At 20.8% G+C, this 19,538-nt stretch overlaps 6 protein-coding genes across 6 annotated transcripts; 2 read left to right on the plus strand and 4 right to left on the minus strand.

The window, feature by feature from the left end:
- Nucleotides 1-145: 145 nt before the first annotated feature.
- Nucleotides 146-982, minus strand: PY17X_0812400 (proteasome activator pa28 subunit beta; the record flags this gene model as incomplete). The annotated part of the gene is made up of 1 exon (XM_719277.1): nt 146-982. One exon carries the CDS (start codon nt 980-982, stop codon nt 146-148), a length of 837 nt encoding a protein of 278 aa, XP_724370.1.
- Nucleotides 983-2,648: 1,666 nt separating this feature from the next.
- Nucleotides 2,649-3,194, plus strand: PY17X_0812500 (ribosomal protein L35, apicoplast, putative; the record flags this gene model as incomplete). The annotated part of the gene is made up of 1 exon (XM_724445.2): nt 2,649-3,194. The coding sequence occupies one exon, from the start codon at nt 2,649-2,651 to the stop codon at nt 3,192-3,194; it is 546 nt and encodes a 181-aa protein (XP_729538.2).
- A 594-nt stretch (nt 3,195-3,788) lies between these two features.
- PY17X_0812600 (peptide deformylase, putative) lies at nt 3,789-4,606 on the minus strand (the record flags this gene model as incomplete). Its single annotated transcript, XM_724446.1, has 2 exons — nt 3,789-4,244; nt 4,352-4,606. The coding sequence occupies 2 exons, from the start codon at nt 4,604-4,606 to the stop codon at nt 3,789-3,791; spliced, it is 711 nt and encodes a 236-aa protein (XP_729539.1).
- Nucleotides 4,607-5,654: 1,048 nt separating this feature from the next.
- On the minus strand, nt 5,655-7,346 carry PY17X_0812700 (plasma membrane protein 1, putative; the record flags this gene model as incomplete). The annotated part of the gene is made up of 3 exons (XM_022955679.1): nt 5,655-5,753; nt 5,976-6,067; nt 6,323-7,346. 3 exons carry the CDS (start codon nt 7,344-7,346, stop codon nt 5,655-5,657), a joined length of 1,215 nt encoding a protein of 404 aa, XP_022811924.1.
- A 1,832-nt stretch (nt 7,347-9,178) lies between these two features.
- On the minus strand, nt 9,179-10,997 carry PY17X_0812800 (apicoplast integral membrane protein, putative; the record flags this gene model as incomplete). Its single annotated transcript, XM_022955680.1, has 3 exons — nt 9,179-9,298; nt 9,437-9,511; nt 9,648-10,997. The coding sequence occupies 3 exons, from the start codon at nt 10,995-10,997 to the stop codon at nt 9,179-9,181; spliced, it is 1,545 nt and encodes a 514-aa protein (XP_022811925.1).
- A 3,293-nt stretch (nt 10,998-14,290) lies between these two features.
- Nucleotides 14,291-19,500, plus strand: PY17X_0812900 (conserved Plasmodium protein, unknown function; the record flags this gene model as incomplete). The annotated part of the gene is made up of 5 exons (XM_022955681.1): nt 14,291-14,657; nt 14,878-18,752; nt 18,853-18,994; nt 19,135-19,208; nt 19,444-19,500. The coding sequence occupies 5 exons, from the start codon at nt 14,291-14,293 to the stop codon at nt 19,498-19,500; spliced, it is 4,515 nt and encodes a 1,504-aa protein (XP_022811926.1).
- Nucleotides 19,501-19,538: the final 38 nt, after the last annotated feature.

Consider the following 19,538-nt stretch of genomic DNA (forward strand, 5'->3'; position numbering starts at 1 on the left):
ATAATAGTGCATAAGTAAGTAAATAAATAAGTAAGTAAGTAAATAAATAAATAAGTAAAATGTATGCATGCATGTGTGTGTGCAAACAAAAGGTGTACCTTCAAAGGTGTTGATATTATGGTCAATTTCGAATTTAGCTAGCCAATTAAAAAGTCATCCTATTATGAGCATCCTCATTTTTGGGTTTAACTACTTTTTCCCAATTTTTACATAACAAATCATAAAGCATAATATAATTATTTCTCATATCTATAATTGTAATTTTAATGTGAATCCATTCTTTCTCATCAATTTCTCTAATAGCTTCTTGATAATCTAAAACATTTGGATATTTTATAACTTTGGTAGATATTTTTGCTCTTTCCATATAATATTTAACAATAGCATCATATAAATTAAATGCACTTTCTTCAACTCTTGCTAATTCTTGAATAGCTTCTTCTTGTATTCCAACTCCAAAATTATTACCATCTTCAATTCTGGGTACATTTAATTGTATCCATAGTTTTATATTTCCTATAATTTCAATAAGTTCAGATGCATATGATTTTATTTTTTCTAATTCATCATATATTTGTTTATGAGATGGTACATAATGAGTATATACTAATTGATCATTTATAATAATTTTACTATCTTCATTATTTGGGAAATTTTTAATATTTGTATCATTATTATTTTTATCTGATTTATTTTCTTTACTATTTGAATTATTTACTTTAGCTTTTTTTCTTGCATTTTCTTCAAATTGTTCTATTTTATATTTATAAGATGTACTATCTAAATCTTTAACATTTAATATTGTTCCAGGTTCAGAATTTACATTTACCAAATTATTAAAAAATATTATTCTTTCTGGTATTCTTTCTTTTAGAGATTCTATAGTTTGTTTTGTTATATCACATTTAAATTTATTATATTCTTCCTTTATCTTAGGACTTGATGGATCGATTTTATCAATTTTATTTATAAGGCTCTCCATTTCACACTTATATAGATGCACGATGAATCTGATAAATGCCCTAAGCAATAGTTATATATATTGGTGGTAATGAAAACAGAATACAGATGTATATATGTGTGTATATCTATACGTTAATAATCTGATTTGCTTATATTATTATCCCTATTCTTCTTTGTTTTTTTATTTTCCCCTTTTTTTAAGCCCTAAATCATTATTTGTGTCAAACTCAGTAAAATTATTTGTCCCAATAAAAAATAATTCACTTCATAAAATCGAAATTGTAATTTTCTAAAGATCAAAATAAAATCTCAAATTTGATAAAAAAAAAAAAAAAAAAAAAAAATAATAATAATAATAATAGTGATAATAATAGTGATAAAATAGTGATAAAATAGTGATAAAATAGTGATAGTAATAGTGATAAAATACTGATAAAATGTGATATTGATAGAGAAAATTACAAAGATGTTTATAGCGATAATAATAATAATAGTAATAGCAATTATTAAAATAATATTAAATTTATATTTCCAAAAAAAATGCTTAATGGTTCAATTTAATATATTTTTCCCTTTTTTTTTTTTTTTTTTTTTTTTTTTTTTGATTTGCAGCACATATTTCTTATATTAAATTATTATGTGAATACCATTTATTTATAATTTTAATAAATTAGGTTAAAAATAAAAGTTAAAATTTTTTTGGAATAAATAAGTTCCATTTATTGATACACTATAATATATGTAATAACATACTAATAAATTAATGCATGTATGTTTTTTTTTCGATTCTTAATTATGGTATGATAATTTTTTTTCAAAAACAAAATATTTTTTTTATAAAGGCGAGCAAATAAAAAATAATGATTATGTAATATACATATATACACAACACTTTGTTTTAGTATTTATTTTATTTTACATATATTTTTTAATTATATTTCTCACCACATTATTATCTTTACCTTATTTGCTCATACTAAGAATACAAAATTGGGACATAAAAGTTGTATATCCATATTTATTTCCTATATTTAAATATTGATATTTATTGAAAGCCCTTGTATTTGTTTAACTGTATATATACATGTATATTCAAATTTCATATATAGATAAATATTCCTATGTTCAAGCATGTGAATATATTCAAATATTCATATATAGAAACACATATAATTTTTAATTTGATACAAAAAGATAGCTTTAGAGCGAGAAGGACAAAATGATATAAATAATTATATGTACTCAAAGTTTTAAAATAAAGAAATAAATTTGCACACAAATATAAGGATATACCAACAATAACAATAATAACAATAATAACAATAATAATAATAATAACAATAATAATAATAATAATAATAATAATGATGATGAAATTAACAAATTGAAGAAAAATTAGTAATTATGAAAAGTTTTTTTTTTTTCAGAATGTTATATATGTGTCTATGAAATGTCAAGTTATAGTAAAGTAGACATATCAAATAATGGTGATATATTATATTACCTTAACACGTTCATAAAATATTGACACGTTCATAAAATATTGACACGTTCATAAAATATTGGCATGTTCATGTTCATAAAATATTGACATGTTCATATTTTATTTACACATTTTACAAGGTTATATATATGGGGGATAATAGAAAGTGTCATGATTTGGATACAAAACTTTCGAAATAATTATGAAGTTTTGGTTTTACAATATTATATTTTTAGTTTTTATGTTAAAATTTTCAAAATGCTTGGCATGGTTTAACGACAAAAATAAGTCCAAGCTATGTTTAACTACGTTGTATAAGAATAATATATTAATAAAAAAAAAAAAAAAAAAAAATATTTTAAACATTTTCCCACATTCAAGTCTACAATTAAAAAAATATGAATTTGTACATAAAGACATGTATGTAAATTCCAAAAACATGCTAAACAAAAATAAGCTTTTAAAAAATATATCCTTTTTAAATTTTAAAAAATGTACATACAAAAATTGGGATACAAATTTTTTCGTATTATTCGTTCGTGGATGCACTAATGTAAAACCCAAAACAAATAAATCGATTGCAAAAAGATTTAAAATAACAAAAAATGGAAAATTAATAAGAAAAAAATGTGGTGGAAGTCATATGCTTAGAAAAAGAACATCAGCAAATAGAACATCCCTAAGAAAAAAAACAGTTATAGCTTCGAATAAAATAGTCAAAAAATACAAAAGTGTAATTTTTAAGTAACAATACATGTTTCAATATATCTGTAAACATTTTTATATATTAAACATATTTTTATTTTTTCTGTTCTTTTTATATATATTTGTTTATTTTATATGTTTCCGGCCTTACACACCTATATAACAAATATATTCTTATACATTTGTTTGATAACTTAAACATTAAACAGTTTTTCATGAAATATATATTTTAGCTAGCTGCACACACATTATTATTATTTTCATTATTATTTTCATTATTATTTTCATTATTATTTTCATTATTATTGTCATTATTTTGATTTTTTTTTAACTATTTAAACGATAATACCCCACCCTTCATCACATTCCTCTGTTTTTATCTTACCAACTTTGCTACTAAAAAATAAAAACTTAAAAATATAAAATATAAAAATTCAAATAAAATTATAAAATATAAAACATATTAATTGGCCCTATCAAATTTATTTCGACATTTGTCTCTGTATATTTTACGCTAATGTGACAAAAATTAAAAATTATTTATAAGTGTGTTATTATATATACCCTAAAAAAATTATTTCAAATTACTAAAGGTAATAATAAAGTATTTTTTTTTTTTTTTTTTTTTTTTTTTTTCTTAAATAGCTGGTTCCTCCGTAAATTCAGCCCTATATTCCCTTACTAGTTCATTCAATTTTCCTTTAATTTTTTGTTTTTCAGTTTGAGTAATTCTATCAATAAATAAAACACCATTAAGATGATCATATTCATGTTGAAAAACACGAGCATGTATTCCTTTTAAAATTTTCAAATGTTTATTTCCATTTATGTCATAATAACTAATCGAAACTATAGCTGGTCTTTCTACTTTAGCTTCGATATTTGGAAATGATAAACATCCTTCTATTAATTTATTTTTTACTGCACTTTCTTGTACTATTAACGGATTAATAAATACACGTTCATTTTTTTCATCTCTTTTTTCATATAAAGCATTCCAAACAATTATGCGTTTACTGATATTAACTTGGGGAGCTGATAATCCAATTCCTTTGTTTTCATACATTGCCTTAAACATTCGTCTTATCAAGTTCTAAAAAAAAAAAGTATATTCACACCTATATGTATATATATATATCCATACCTATATATACATATGCATAATGTAGAATTGCATAGAATTGTCCACTTTGAGTTTACCTTTAAATTGTCATCAAAATAAATAACTTCTTCACTTTTTTGGCGAAGAATGGAATTTGGATAAATCACAATTTTCAAATCATTTTCACTAACTTTTGATGAAAGTAAATGAAGCCTTAACTTGCTTTTTTTCTCTCTTAATATATTATCTCTTAAACACCAGTTTCCATTTTTTATCGTCAAAAATGATGAACAGGGTTTCAAACAATAAAATAATATACCCAATATAAAGAAACAATATTCTAATAAACCCATTACTTATAGTAGTAGCTTCAATTTTTTTTTCATCCTCATAAGTGTATGATATCCAAACTTAGCTTATACATGTATATAGCTTTTATTAATTTTTCCAAAATAAGGAAAAAACTAAATAAATTATATTTTTCTAAAATAAAAATTATTCTCAACTTGTACGAATTCCACCACCATATCCAAATCAATTTGCAAACATTTCAATATTGTTCGATAGTTATTGCAAGCGAGACGAAAAAATAAAAAGAATATAATAAAAATAAAAAGAATATAATAAAAATAAAAAGAATATAATAAAAATAAAAAGAATAGAATAGAATATAATAAAATAAAATAAAGATAACCAAGTTAGGGAAACTTATCGAGGCATATATTTTTCCTCGTGATGTTTTTTTGCTTTTATTTTATTTAGCTATTTTTTTTTTTTTAGCTAGCTAAATTAAACATACTGGTATAATATGTGAAATTAAAAAAAATCCAAATCTTGGCTTATCAATTTGTATATACAAATATACACTATAATAGTGTAATTGAACAATTGAGAAATGTTGGTATTATTACCAAAAAGCAAGTAATTTATATAAAACAGATAAAAAAAATAATATAACAATATGCAATTAAATAAAACAACTAAAACATATTCTGAAACAGGAAAAAAATTATTGCATAGTCATATAATATATGCATATGGTTATCATATAAAATATATGCTTAAATAACATTAAAAAAATATATAAAGAGTATATATAACAACACGTACACATCATATGATGACATATTAACACCAAAGAAATTGTATAATATGTGTAAATATAATTAAGTATAATTCTCTCAAAAGTTTGAGAAAAGGAATTAAAAAATATTTTTTTTCCATAAAATTAATGGAAAATTATAATCCATATATTATTTTTGCATTTATTTAAAACATAAATAATATATGTGATAATATTAAAAAAAAAAAAAAAAAAAAAAAAAGTTGCTATAATTATAAAATTGTTACTTATACTATTTGCATTATTTGCATGCTTTTCTCAGATTTCTGAAAGCAAACTTAATTGGATTTATTCTTTAGCTCAACTTCCACCATCTTATTCGGTAACAATGTTTTGCGCTTCTTATTAATTACGAAGTTGTAGTATAGTATTATTACCTATAAAAAATGCAAATGAGAAAACACAAATAAAAATACAAATAAAAATACGAATAAAAAAATGCATAACAAGGAGTATACTAATTCTTGTGTGCAATCAAGGCAAGAAAAGGGATGCCACATAATTCAGGCCCCGAAGAAAAATAATATATATATTCCTTTTTTTTTTTCTTTTTTTTTTCTTTTTCTCTTTTTTTCTTTTTTTTCCTTTTTCGATAATACCAAGATAGATAAAAGTATTGCCAAGTTTATGAGTAATGCATTTCTTTTGTATGTAGACGGAGAAGTATAACTCTCAAGTTTATCATATTGTCCTAAAAAAAAAAAAAAAAAAAAAAAAATCAAGTTTTTAAGGGGAATTGTATTAACTTATTTTTTTTAGTTTAGCTTTGTTTTTCATACATTTCTACATGATCAATGTAACATTATTTTCTTTAACACAAAACTCAGAAAAATGAATATATGCATTGAGGATTATAATAAATAATGAGAATGAATAAATAAGACATGGTTTAGCATAAATTTTTAATAATAATAATAATAATAGTAATTGTAAAAGTTAATATTACCTTTATCCAACTCTGAAATTTTTCTAAAATTTGAAAAAGTTTTGTTAGCAAATATATGATTCAATATAATCGCAATTCGTGAACCAGCCTTTAAAATATTAAGTTTAATTAATCTCTCAAATCGTGCTTCTAAATCTTTTGGTATATCTATTTCCTTATTTGTATTAAAATGTAATTCATTCTTTACATTTGTTAAAAAGCTAGAAACATAATTATTAAGATAAAAATCATAACAAAAATCATTGACTATTTCTGTTGCCCAAATTTCGATCGCATTAATACCTTTCTCTTTAAATAAAATTTCATCTTTTTTATGTTGATCATAAATTCTATTAATATGTGTCCATCCACTATACCATGACGATTGATACTTTTCGATCATTTTATTTATAAGATCATTTTCAATATATTCAAATAAAGTACTTTTTATTTTAGCACCTTGATTATTACGATAATAAATTTTTATATTTTTTCCTCCATTATCATATTTATATGAAATTCTCAAAGGTTGATGCATATCAGCAATTAATGATACTAAATATTTTAGTGAATCTGAATCAGTAAAATTAATATTTTTGGGATATTTAAAAGTTATTTTATTTGTTGTTTCTTTTGTTTTCTCAATTTCATTATTACTAGAATTTGAAGAATTTGGTGTTTCCATTAATTTGTTATAAAAATATCTTATTGAATTAATTAAACATAATCCATTTTCATTTTCACATTTAAAAATTGCTTTTTGACAATCATTATTTTGTAAATTATAATGCATACTTTCTGCTCCTTTTATTTTATTATGAACTAAATGACTCCATTTTCCAATATCAACAATATCTTTTCCATTTAATATTTTTTTTAATTCATATAATTGATTGTTTTTTAATCCTGACATAGTCACCATTCCTATTGCTTCATGTCCTTCATGATTAAAACATTTTATCAAAATATTTTTTATAGTAATTATTAATAAAAAAATCGTTATCAAATGCCATATTTTACTACTCCATCTTATATTTATAGTCATTTTACAGACTAAAAAGTTTTAACTATTTTGTGTGTGTGTGCACATATATCTAAATATGCATTTGGCTAGCTGCCAAAAGGCTAGCTCGATAAAAAAAAATGTGAGTATATGCGTTCACGTGGAATTTATATACCTGTACAATTAATATATGTACTTATATACATACCTGGTGTATATATATATGTGTGTGTGTGTGTATGCGTAATAGAGAAAGGAAAGCTATGAGGTGACTTGAAAATGATTAGTGGGAATAATTATGCATAACATTAAAATAGTAGTAAAATAGTACAAAAATAGCACCAAAATAGTACCAAAATAGTACCAAAAGAGTAGTAACAGTTATTTGTTAAAATAATTATAAATATATTTCGTCTTTTTTTACGAAACTTGATATGTACAACTCATTCATTTCTTCTCATAACTTTTGTTCTCTTCGATTTTTTTTTTAAATGTATTTCCCTCGAACAAATTGATGCATATATAACAAATAAAATTATCTTTTATTCGGTTATTTTTTTATTTATTTTGCTTGGTATTTTAGTTACTATTTTACTTATTATTTTAGTTATTATTTTACTTGGTATTTTAGTTATTTTAGTTATTATTTTAGTTATTATTTTACTTATTTGTTTGCTTATTTATTTTACATATTTATTTACTTATTGTTTACTTGTTAATTACTTATTATTTACTTATTTTTTTTTATTTTATACTCTTGTAATTAATTATTTATTATGCCCATAAGTTTATGTCGCGTTTTTATTTTTTTAAACGCCAAGCGTACACGAATTAATAAATGGAAAATAGCTACCCATAAACATGAACAAAAATGTGAACAAAAATATGAACATACATAAAAACACGAATAAACGCATGAACATGAATAAAAACATGAACAAAGGCATGAACAAAAGCATGAACAAAAATATGAACTAAGCATAAAGATCCTGTATTATAATTTTGTGTAAAATAACTTTCTTTTTTTATTTTATATTTTTTATATCGTAATTAATTTTATGAAAAATACGAGAATAAATGTGTCAATAGTAATATTTTTTTTGAAAAAAAAAAAATATTTTACTAAAATTAATTTCCTTTATAGCCCCCAAAAAAATCACAGATATGTGATAATGATTGTATTTATTTCTTAACTATTTTATTGTTGATTTATTTTTAATACAAATGAAAATAATAAGACATTTGAAACTTAATAAAAAAATAAAACTTTTTTATACACATGTTAATGGTTGTATATAAATTATTATGAACAATTTATAGTAAAAATATCAATATAAATAAAAATAAAAAATATTGTACTTATACATATTTTGTAGAACATTCATTTTTATATTTTTGTGTAGTAATATGTTCATTGTGTATATATAATAATTTAAAGAGTGACTGAACAAATATAAATATGCATTTAAAAGAAATAAAAAATACAACCATTCATTTATTGTATAAGTCTATGATAATCCAATAAATTGTCGCGTCATTTCTATGCTATACATACATGCATAATACATACATACATACCTGTGTGTATGCTTCTTTTTGGTTAATTGTAGAGCATGCACTTATTATTTTGGTAGGTTACTTTAAAAAAAAATTCAAACTAAATATTTGTAATATTAATATATAAGGGTATATTTTTTTGAGGCATTGTTTATTCTTATAAAAAATAAATTTTTAAAAAGAAACAAAAAAAAATAATAGTATACTAATAAAAATAATTTCAAATATAATGACAGGATATAGTTATGGAAAGACATTAATTAAATACAATGTATAATAGATTCATATTGATAATAAAATTATTTTGAGAAATATTTCTACAATTTATTATTAAAATATTCAAATAATATAAAAGAATAAATAAACAGTGGGATTAAATAAATTGGATATGACATACATAGTGTCTTTTTTATATTTTGTAATTTTGAAATTTTTTCCTAAAAAATAAAAATATGTTTACAAATAAATAATTTAGTTGTAATCTTATAGTTTTATTATGTATACATAAAATTTTTTTTGTAAAAAAAAAATATTCTTTGCGTCTTTTCATTATTTTTTTATAATTTGTTTCTTACACTTAAAAAATATATGTTATAATTCGGAGGGGTCATTGCTTGAATTAGTAAAAAGAGGTGCAAATTTTTGGAAATCTGTAAAAAAATGAAAAAAAAATTGAATAATTTTATATGCATTCTATATATTAGTACTAATATCTTTATGGAATAAAAAATGTAAAAAAATGATGATAATAATAATGTCATGATGGTGGTGATAATAATAAGCTACCTCGAACACTTTAAAGTAATCATTAAGATGAGATAAAACAAAAAAGAAGGAAGGAATTAAGACATATTTATTATTTAATATAAAAAATAAATCTTTTAAAGGAATTTTAGAATTTTCTTTCAACCCATCATATAGTATATTTGATATTATTATAAGTATAGATGGAGGTAATATATTGTTAAACATTAACAAGACTTTTTTTAGTGAATTTTCATATATTGTATTTGTTTTGTCGATAAATTTTAAAAATATAGAAATTAAAAGAAAATAAGAAAATGAGTTGTTGAATATACTATTAAGTAGAGCTAATGGGGTGCACCATTTATTTATTTTTTTGTCGGGGCTAGATGAGTCGCCACTATTTTCAATATTACTATTTTTGATAAAATAATTAACATATATCTTCGAAAGAATGCTATTAAATAAATTATAAAAATTAATCATTATATTTATATTATCATTTTTATAATTCAATTTTTTAAGCATATAATTAAACACATACATAGGTATAAGCCCTGTATGACTTAATGTACACAAATGTTTTAGTAGACTGACATTATTCATATTATTTTTTCTTTCTATTTCGCTTGTTTCGATTTGTTTAGAATTATTTATATCGTTTCTTAATGAACCGTTATGGTAATTTTTATTTAAAATGTCTTCATTTTTTGTTTTTATATAATTTGATACTTCATTAGATTTGCTTAAACTTTTTTCCAACAAATAGTTATTCTCTTTATTATTATCTTCACATTTTGTTATATTTTTTTTTTCTATAATTTTTTCTCCATTTTGTTGGTCTCTCGAATAAAACAGACAAGCCATTACATTTGAAAAAAGTGTGTGAAATATAAATTGTGTAATTGAAAAAAGACCAATAATAAAATATTTCGGAATATTTTTTTGGAAATTTGTATTTATTATATCATTTATTGTGTTAAACAAAAAAATTTTTGAACAAATTTTATCTGTAATTTCGAGTAATGCATTTCTATGTGTATTATTTATTAATTTAAAATAATTTAGTATATGCATAAAAATAAATATACTACTTAAGCTTGTAACCATATTTATAGACGATAAAAAATTTACATTTTTTATTAAATTTATTTCTTTTATATTTAATAATACATTAAGTCTTTTTATTTTTGTATTATATTTTATTCTATATTTATTTAATATTTTTTTCTTCCCATTTTCTGTGTAAAATTTATTATCACTATTATATTGGTTGCATATATAACTTCTTACTATTTTGTACTTTTTTATATTTTTATATTTTTCTCCTATTATATCTCCAATAAATATTGTGATAATTACAAACAGAAAAACCGCGCGCATCCTTGCCATATCACATATATGCGCATATGTATATGCACGTTCATAAATTTATTTTATGGTTTTTATTTAAAATAGCTATTTATTTATTTATTTACTACAACACTGTGTGCATCGTGTATTATTTTTTATTCTGAAAATAGAACAAAGCTAAACCTACTAAAGGATAAAAAAAAAGAATATGCTTGTCCTGTTTTTTGATTTCCTTCCAATATATACATGTATTTTTTCTCTATTTTTTCGCTATTTTTCGCTATTTTTTCGCTATTTTTTTATTTTGAATAATTTCCTCTTATTTTTATGAACGTTCATAAAAAGTTTACACCTTTTTCGTTTTGTATATATATGTGTTCATGCAACTTGTTTCATGAATTAATAATAGAAAATAAGCATGTGTAAATAGTTATGAAATAATAACTAGTAAAACTATGTAACTACTACAACTGTTTGTAACGTTTTATACATATTTATTATGAAAAATATATTTCTACGAAATTTTTTATTTATGTGTATCACTTAATGGGGTGCTAAAAAAAAATAATAGAATAAAATTTGTTAGAACTATATTTGTGTCAAACAATATATTTTTTATTCTTGTAATTTGTATTTTTTTTTTTCTTTTTATTAATATTGTTATATGTGCATACTTGAAACATACCGATGAAATTACATAGTTTTTTTTCATTTCCCCATTGATTTATTTGTTATATTTTTATGTATGCCTTTCGAAATTCTATTTTTATTCGACATATTTATGAGTTATTATATAGATTGGAAAATAAAAACCCTTAACAAATGTGAGAATATAGAAAAATATCAAAATAACCAAGTAAAGATTCATTTATAAATACAAGAAAAAAAAATACAACTATACAGAATATATACTGAACTGTTAACTATACAAAAATAGCTATTTGATCTGATAAAATATGAACAGTCATAAATTTTATAAAAATATAATTTTATTTATTATTATTTTTTTTTTTTTATCTACATTTTTTATTTATTTTTCTAGCATTTAATTTTCCTTTTAAGAATGATGTATTGAAAATATGACACAATATTTTAAGCATAATATATTGTATATATGAATATTCCCTTTAGACTACCATAGACGTAATAAATTTTTTTTTTTTCAATATTTTTTCATTATTTTTGTTAATAAATAATTTCACAATTACAACTTTGTGAAAAATTCAAAAAATAGTTAATGAAAAAAACAAGAGCTAATAATGATTATGAATACATATATACTTATTTTATTCTAAAGGTTTTAATTTATCCTTATACTATTTTGTTCTTTTTTATTGTTTTGTTTTTCTTTATATATGTGCATGGTTATGCTTTTCCCCATCATTATGTAATTTCTTATTTCCTTAAATAAATAGTATATGTTTAAAAAATTAATAAAATAAAAAAAGCTTATCATTTAAGTATATTGCGTGTGTATATGCCTTTATTACCAAATTATATATACAAGTTATTCAAGAAAATACAAATTTTGAGAGTAATATTCCTCCAATTAAAAGTCATATTTTATTTTTCTCTTGTTATTGTTTTATTATAATAATGATAATATTTTTTTACTTATCAATTTTTGTATTTTATTTGTTTTTAAAGAGCGAAAATGTTATGCAACGCCGTGTGCTTGAACCCATTTATGTATTTCATATGCATTAAAAATATGTAATATATTTTATTTTTTTATATCATTATTTTATACGTATACAATTTTGAATTTTTTTATATTTTTTTATATTTTTTTATATTTTTTATATTTCTCATATGTATTCATATGCCATATTAATAATATTTTAAAACACCTAAGATTTGTTCATAATTTGCACGTTCAAGAACCTTTTTTTTTTTTTTTTTTTTTTTTTTATAAGCCTATTTTTATTTTCCTTAATATATCATTTTTCATTATATTACTACTTATTTGTTTACTATTGATTATTAATTTTATTTATTTTCATATGCATATGAATGTGATACATTAAAATATATTCATAAAACTCTCTTTTTTTCTAATTTTTTTTGTTACAATTTTGAAAGTTGATTTCATTGAGCAACCTTCTGAATTTTGTTCATTCTTTTGTATAAATTATTAATATTTTCATTTTATATATGTTGTCTATTTAAAAAAAAATATGTTTTATTATATATCGGTTTAAGGTTATATTATAAATATATCAAAAAAATAAACACATACATATATGAACATAATATATTCTAACTATATACTGTAAATATTTCAGAAATAATCGAACGATCAAATTTTGTTATTATAATATTGTTATATATTACATATTCGTAGTTATATATTGTTCATTTTGTGTGTATATGCATACAGAATTTTCCTTAAAAATGTGCATATCATATGTGTAAAAACCATATTATTTTGTTTTATCTATCAAAAATAAATGTTTTTAAATAATATATATGTTGTTAGATGAAATACGTACATATTTACATCAGTTTGTGTACTCAATATATATATGTATATGTATATGTATAACAAATTATTAAAAACCATACCATTTTATTAATGATTATATATTTTTACAAAACATAAAATAATTATAGAATAACCTGAGATAGCATATTTACACTTCGAACAAACCAACAATATTTAAAAATATATTTTTTTTTTTGAGAGTGTAAGGCTTCTCGGTAAGTGTTGTTTCTATTATTTAGTTAGATTAACTTATATTTTTTTTTTTTTTTCGATTGAATTATTATATATCATTATTGTTTCTATTTTTGTGCGTTATTAATGTTATAATTTTTATGTATCATAATATTATCATATATTTTTATAAAATAACCATTTTGAATATTATTTTTATTTATTTTAATTTTTATTGTTTTTTTTTTCTCAATAAATTAAAATATGTTATGAAGTGCGCATTTTACATACTTTATTAAAATGTAAAACAAAACACCCAAGAAAAAAAGAATGACCAAAACGAAAAATGCCAACACCTTGGTTTAAACTATATTGTTTACCAATATTTGCGTTTCAAATTTTTTATTTGTTTATTTTGTTGTTTTATTTTACGTGAGTACATATATAATTGCTTAACTATTTATCAATTCGTTTTTATTTTATCTTATTTTATTTTATTTTTTGTACGTCTTTTAAATTTGTTACTTTTATTTCGTTTATACATTCACACAATTATCGTATTCGAATCCCATATATGTTCGTTTCATCGCTTTTTGCCTTTTGCTCTCATTTAATTTCGCTATTTTTCATTGGATCTAGCGATTTCTAAATTTTTTTTTTTTTTTTTTTTTTTTAAATGACTAATAAGGAAAATGTTATTAACTGCAAAAGGCTACACAGAGAGAATATGGTTTTTGCAACCATAAGCAATGACTGTAATTATATCTGTATTATCACATTTTATGAAAATAATTACAATGTGGAGTTGTTCAATGCAAATAATAAAATGCAAAAAATATTTAGAAAGGAAATACCAGATACAATTAATAAAGTCTACATAAATTATAATAATAAATATATTTGTGTAACTAGCCAAAATGGAAGTATTTATATTCTGAACATGAAAGGTGTTTTTTTGTACAAAAATGAAATATTACATTGCTTATTCAGAAAAAAGTATATAAAACAAAAACCAATAAGTATAAACAGTCATTTTAACTATTGTAAGCTACTGCATACAAAATACACATATTGCATTTGTTCTATTATACCCTCATCAGGCATATTCATATAATTTGTCATTAAAAAAATATATCGTTTATCATAATTTTATCATTTTTTTCACTATATTTTCATAATTTTATCATTTTTTTCACTATATTTTCATTGTTTTATCATTTTTTTCACATATTTTCATTGTTTTATCATTTTTTTTCTCTGCAGATTACTCCAAACGAAAACGAAAAAAGATTTTAAGAAGCACCGTCAATAGTCAAAAAAAAGACAATGAGGTTTATGAAAATAAACAAAAAAAAATAAAATATAACAAGCTATCAAGAAAAAACAGTGTTACATTTTCACTTAATAATAACAAAAACAATCAACAAAATGATAAAATATTTACAGAGAATAATATTATTATTAATGATGATAAAAATAGTCTATCTGAAAATTTACAAGAATTGTATAACAATAATAATTATTTTTTTCAAAAAGATCAAGAAAAACAAAATTTTAGTCTAAAATCAAAAACATATATTAATAAATCAGAAAAAAATGAAGGATACACAAACCTACACTTTGAAAAAAAAAAAGAAGATAATTATTACGAAAGAAATGTAGATAATAATATTAATAAATTTTATGGTATGGAAAATATTAAAAATAAAAAAGAGCATGAAGATGTAAATGAAATAATATATTTGGATGAATATTTGAATGAAAAATCAAATACCTTAGAAAAGTATAAAGATTCGAAAAAAATAAATTTTAATAATTATGTTTGTACAGAAGATTGTAAAAAGGATAAATTATTAACAAATGAAGATTTTATTTTTGAAGAACCCGAATATTTTCATAATGAATTAGGAATAGATAGTCAAAATGAAATAAAAAATTCTGATGAAGAATATAAACGGATTGGTATTGAAATAGTTGATATATATTGGATTTGCATGGAAAAAGAAAATAAAAAAGATTTGATAGAAATTGATAATTGTATTTATAGTTATGATAATCTTAACAAATCTAATTTTTATGATAATTTGCATATTATATATAGTCTAGATGCAGCTTTTAATATAATTTGTTCTATTAATTTAAAAATAATAATTTATAAATATAATATATTAAACTATTTTTATAAAAATATAAGTCCAAATAACCAATTCAAAAATAATATAGTATATTTATTTAAAAAAAAATTTTTACAAAAATGCAAAGAAGAAAAGAAATATACATTTATAAAATATTTAAAATCAAAACTTGATATTTATAACAATAATTCATGTATTGAATCTGATCATAATAAAATTATGAATAAAAGAAAAATACAAGACAATTTAAATACCTCAATTAATAGATATAAAAACTTAACACAATTATATAGACCGTCTTATATAAATAGAATTGGACAATATTCTTCTTACTATTTAGATGTAAAAGAAAATATAATTAAAAAAATATTTAATGACATGATTATCGAAATGAATCAATCATATATATCAAGTAACCAAAATTATATTTTAATAAATTATTATATAAATATAAAGAAAAAATATCTTAAATTTTCAAGTTTAAATATAGGCATGTTAATTCGAAAAAAAAAAAATCCAGCCAAAAAAATAATAAATAAAAAAGAAGATAACAAAGAAAAAAAAATTAATGTGAAAAGAAGTCGTGAAAGTTTTAGTAGTTGTGGAAGCAAAAATTATGATGAACAAAATGATAATTCAATGATGATAGATCTTGTAAAAATATATATGAACAAAAATAAACTAGCTAAATTTCCTACATATAAACATAAATTGGGAGTATTAGGAATACAAAAAATAAATACTATAGATAGAGAATATAAATCAATTGAACATTTTGCATTATATTTATTATACTGTTTTGATATATTTCAAAATATTTTTAATATATATAAAAGAATGTCTTATATTTATTCTAGATGTGATGAATATAAAAAATTATATACAATTTATGAATATATATTATCTTTAAATGAAAATTATAAAAAATATTATTATAAAGATAGATCAATTATATATTTCTCAAAATATATAAAAAATAGAAAAGAATATTTTGATGAAAATTTATATAAAATGTTTTTTAAAAAATCAGAAAAACAAGATTTTGATCAATTTTATTATCTTATTAAAAAAATGATAAACGAAAATACGGTTTGTTGTTCTTGTTCAAAGAAAAAATATTTAGAGAAAAAAAAATATGAACAGTCAGAAATTAAATCAATTGAAACTTCTCAATATTTTAAAACAAAACCAAATATAAAAATTAATTTTAATAATTATCAAAATAAAGATAATAATATAAATATTTCTCGTCCTATAAAAAATTACTCTAGTTACACACAATCTTTTATTTCGAAAATGAATAAAGGTCAGGATAAAATACATGAAAATATTAAAAATATTATAAAAATAAATAAAGAAAATAGATATACTAATTCTTTTGCAAATATTAGTAAATACATTGATGAGAAAAACGTACAAAATAATTGTAACAAAAAAACTTGTTTGTCTAATGGCATAATGAAAAGATATAGTGAACAAAAAAATATTAACAGTGCAAGAGCAGAGACAAAAAATAATATTACTATTAAAAATAAGAATGAAATAAAAAGAAATGTATCAAAACCTATTCTAGAAATCAAGGAGAAAAATGATCAAGTAAAAAAAAATACGAATTGGGTTCGGAATGGTAAAGTCGAACGGGCAAGTAATATACCACCTCGTGGAGGTGAAGACGTATATATAGATGCAGATACAGATACAGATGCAGATGCGGCCACAGATGCAGACGCAGATGTAGGTAGAGATAACCGCTTTGCATTAAACAAAATTAATAAAAATGAAAAACAAACAACAAATACAGTATTGGCACTTAACCCAGTGGATGATATAAGCTCATGTTGTTTCAGTTCTGGAAATAGTACAATTTATGAAAGTGATAAAAGTAGTGAAGAAGATCAATCTGATGAAATATATTCGTCTGTTTCTGAACAAGAATTAGAAAAATGTTTTTTAAAAAACAGAAAATTTATCATAAAAGATGATAAAACTATTTGTGAAGATTGTGAAAATATATTAAAAAATAATATATTATTACACACATTTGAAAAATTTGAATTAAATTATGAAATTCCAAAAAAAAAAAAAAAAATAGCTCAAAAAAAAATATATAGTTCATTAATAAAAGATATATATACAATGTATAGAGAAAAAAAATGTCCTATAAATATTTTACTATTATTACAAGAAATAAATGATAAAGAATTAGAAAATAACTTAATTCATTTACAATATATTTTACATTTTTTTGAAAAAACATTCCTTCAAAATATAAGCGATTATTTAAATAATCTATTTAAAATTATTAATGTTTGTAAGGGTTTAGTAACTCAATATAATTGTCATTGTAAAAAAGAAATGAACAAATTATATAATGCAGCATTATATTGTCGAAAAAAATTTGAATCATTTTATAAATTAAAAACACCTTTAAATATATATTATTTAGTTATTGAATTATTAGTGTTTATATCAAAAAATATTTATTTTGAGAATTTTCCACATTACAAAAAAACATTTTCAAATTATAGATATGTTGATTTATTAAATAGTTATAACATATTTAAAAATAATAAAATGAATTTTAGCTGTCTAGATAAATATTTACACATTAATAGTATCAAAGCTCATAAATTTTATATTGCTTTAAATCAGCTTAGAATCAGTTTAATAAATATATTAAGATCTTTTTCAAACAATAATAATAATAATAATAATTTTTCGATTCTTTATAATCTATCTATTTTAAATGTACCTCCAAATAAATTCCATTTTATTACTCTTCCGAAAAATAAAGAAAAATATCATTCTTGTAACAATTATTCATATTTTGATGACATATTATATAATAACCAAAATAAATTATATCCCTTTTATATATGTACATGTGATACATACTCTTTTATTAGCATTAAAAAATATATCCAAACAAACAAAACTTTTATGTTAATACAAAGAGAGTTTATTAATATTAATTTATATCCTCTACGTCTGTTAAATATTATTGTAAGTTGAGATAAAAAAAATGAATAAAATTTTGTTTGACATTTATTTTACTATTTAAAATATTTTATATCCCCTTTTTCCATGTTTACATATTTTTTAGGTAATATCAAAGAATATGTTTTATATATTCACAGAAAAAGATAAAAAATTAAATATCACATCCATTAAAGTTAAATATGATGGTTCACAAAAAAAAATACTAAACAATGGGGAAGATATGAGAGAAATTAGTAATTTGTCAGGTAAACACTTATCTAAACCTTACTGAAAATGGCCAAATAAAACTAATAAAATGGATAAAATGGATAAAATGAATAACCTTGGTAATGTTTACATCACTTTTTTTCCTTCTTTTTTCACTTTATTTCCTTTTTTTTTCCAGTTCTTAATTGCTCAAGCTTAGAAACATATTTTCCAAATGCGGATTCATACAATATTAAAATCCAAATTTTATATGTAAGACAAAATAAAAAACATATCTGTCTATTATTTATGTACATACTCTTTCGTGCTTCTGCTTACATGTATGGTACACACACTTTGTTCCTTCCCAACTTGAAAAACGAGAAAAAAGAGAAAAAAGAGAAAAACAAAAAAAACGAATATGCTGCCTAGTTTACAGCCTTACACTGTTTTTTCTGGTTACATTTTTTTTTCTTTTTTTTTCTTTTTTTTATCGTTCCCCATAAAGAATTCCATCATTGCGAACTTCCAACCCCATATGTGCCTAATATTACAAGGATTTTGAAGAAACCTAAATTGACACAATTCACAATAACATTTTTT

Source organism: Plasmodium yoelii (assembly GCF_900002385.2).
Source record: "Plasmodium yoelii strain 17X genome assembly, chromosome: 8".
NCBI lineage: Eukaryota > Apicomplexa > Aconoidasida > Haemosporida > Plasmodiidae > Plasmodium > Plasmodium yoelii.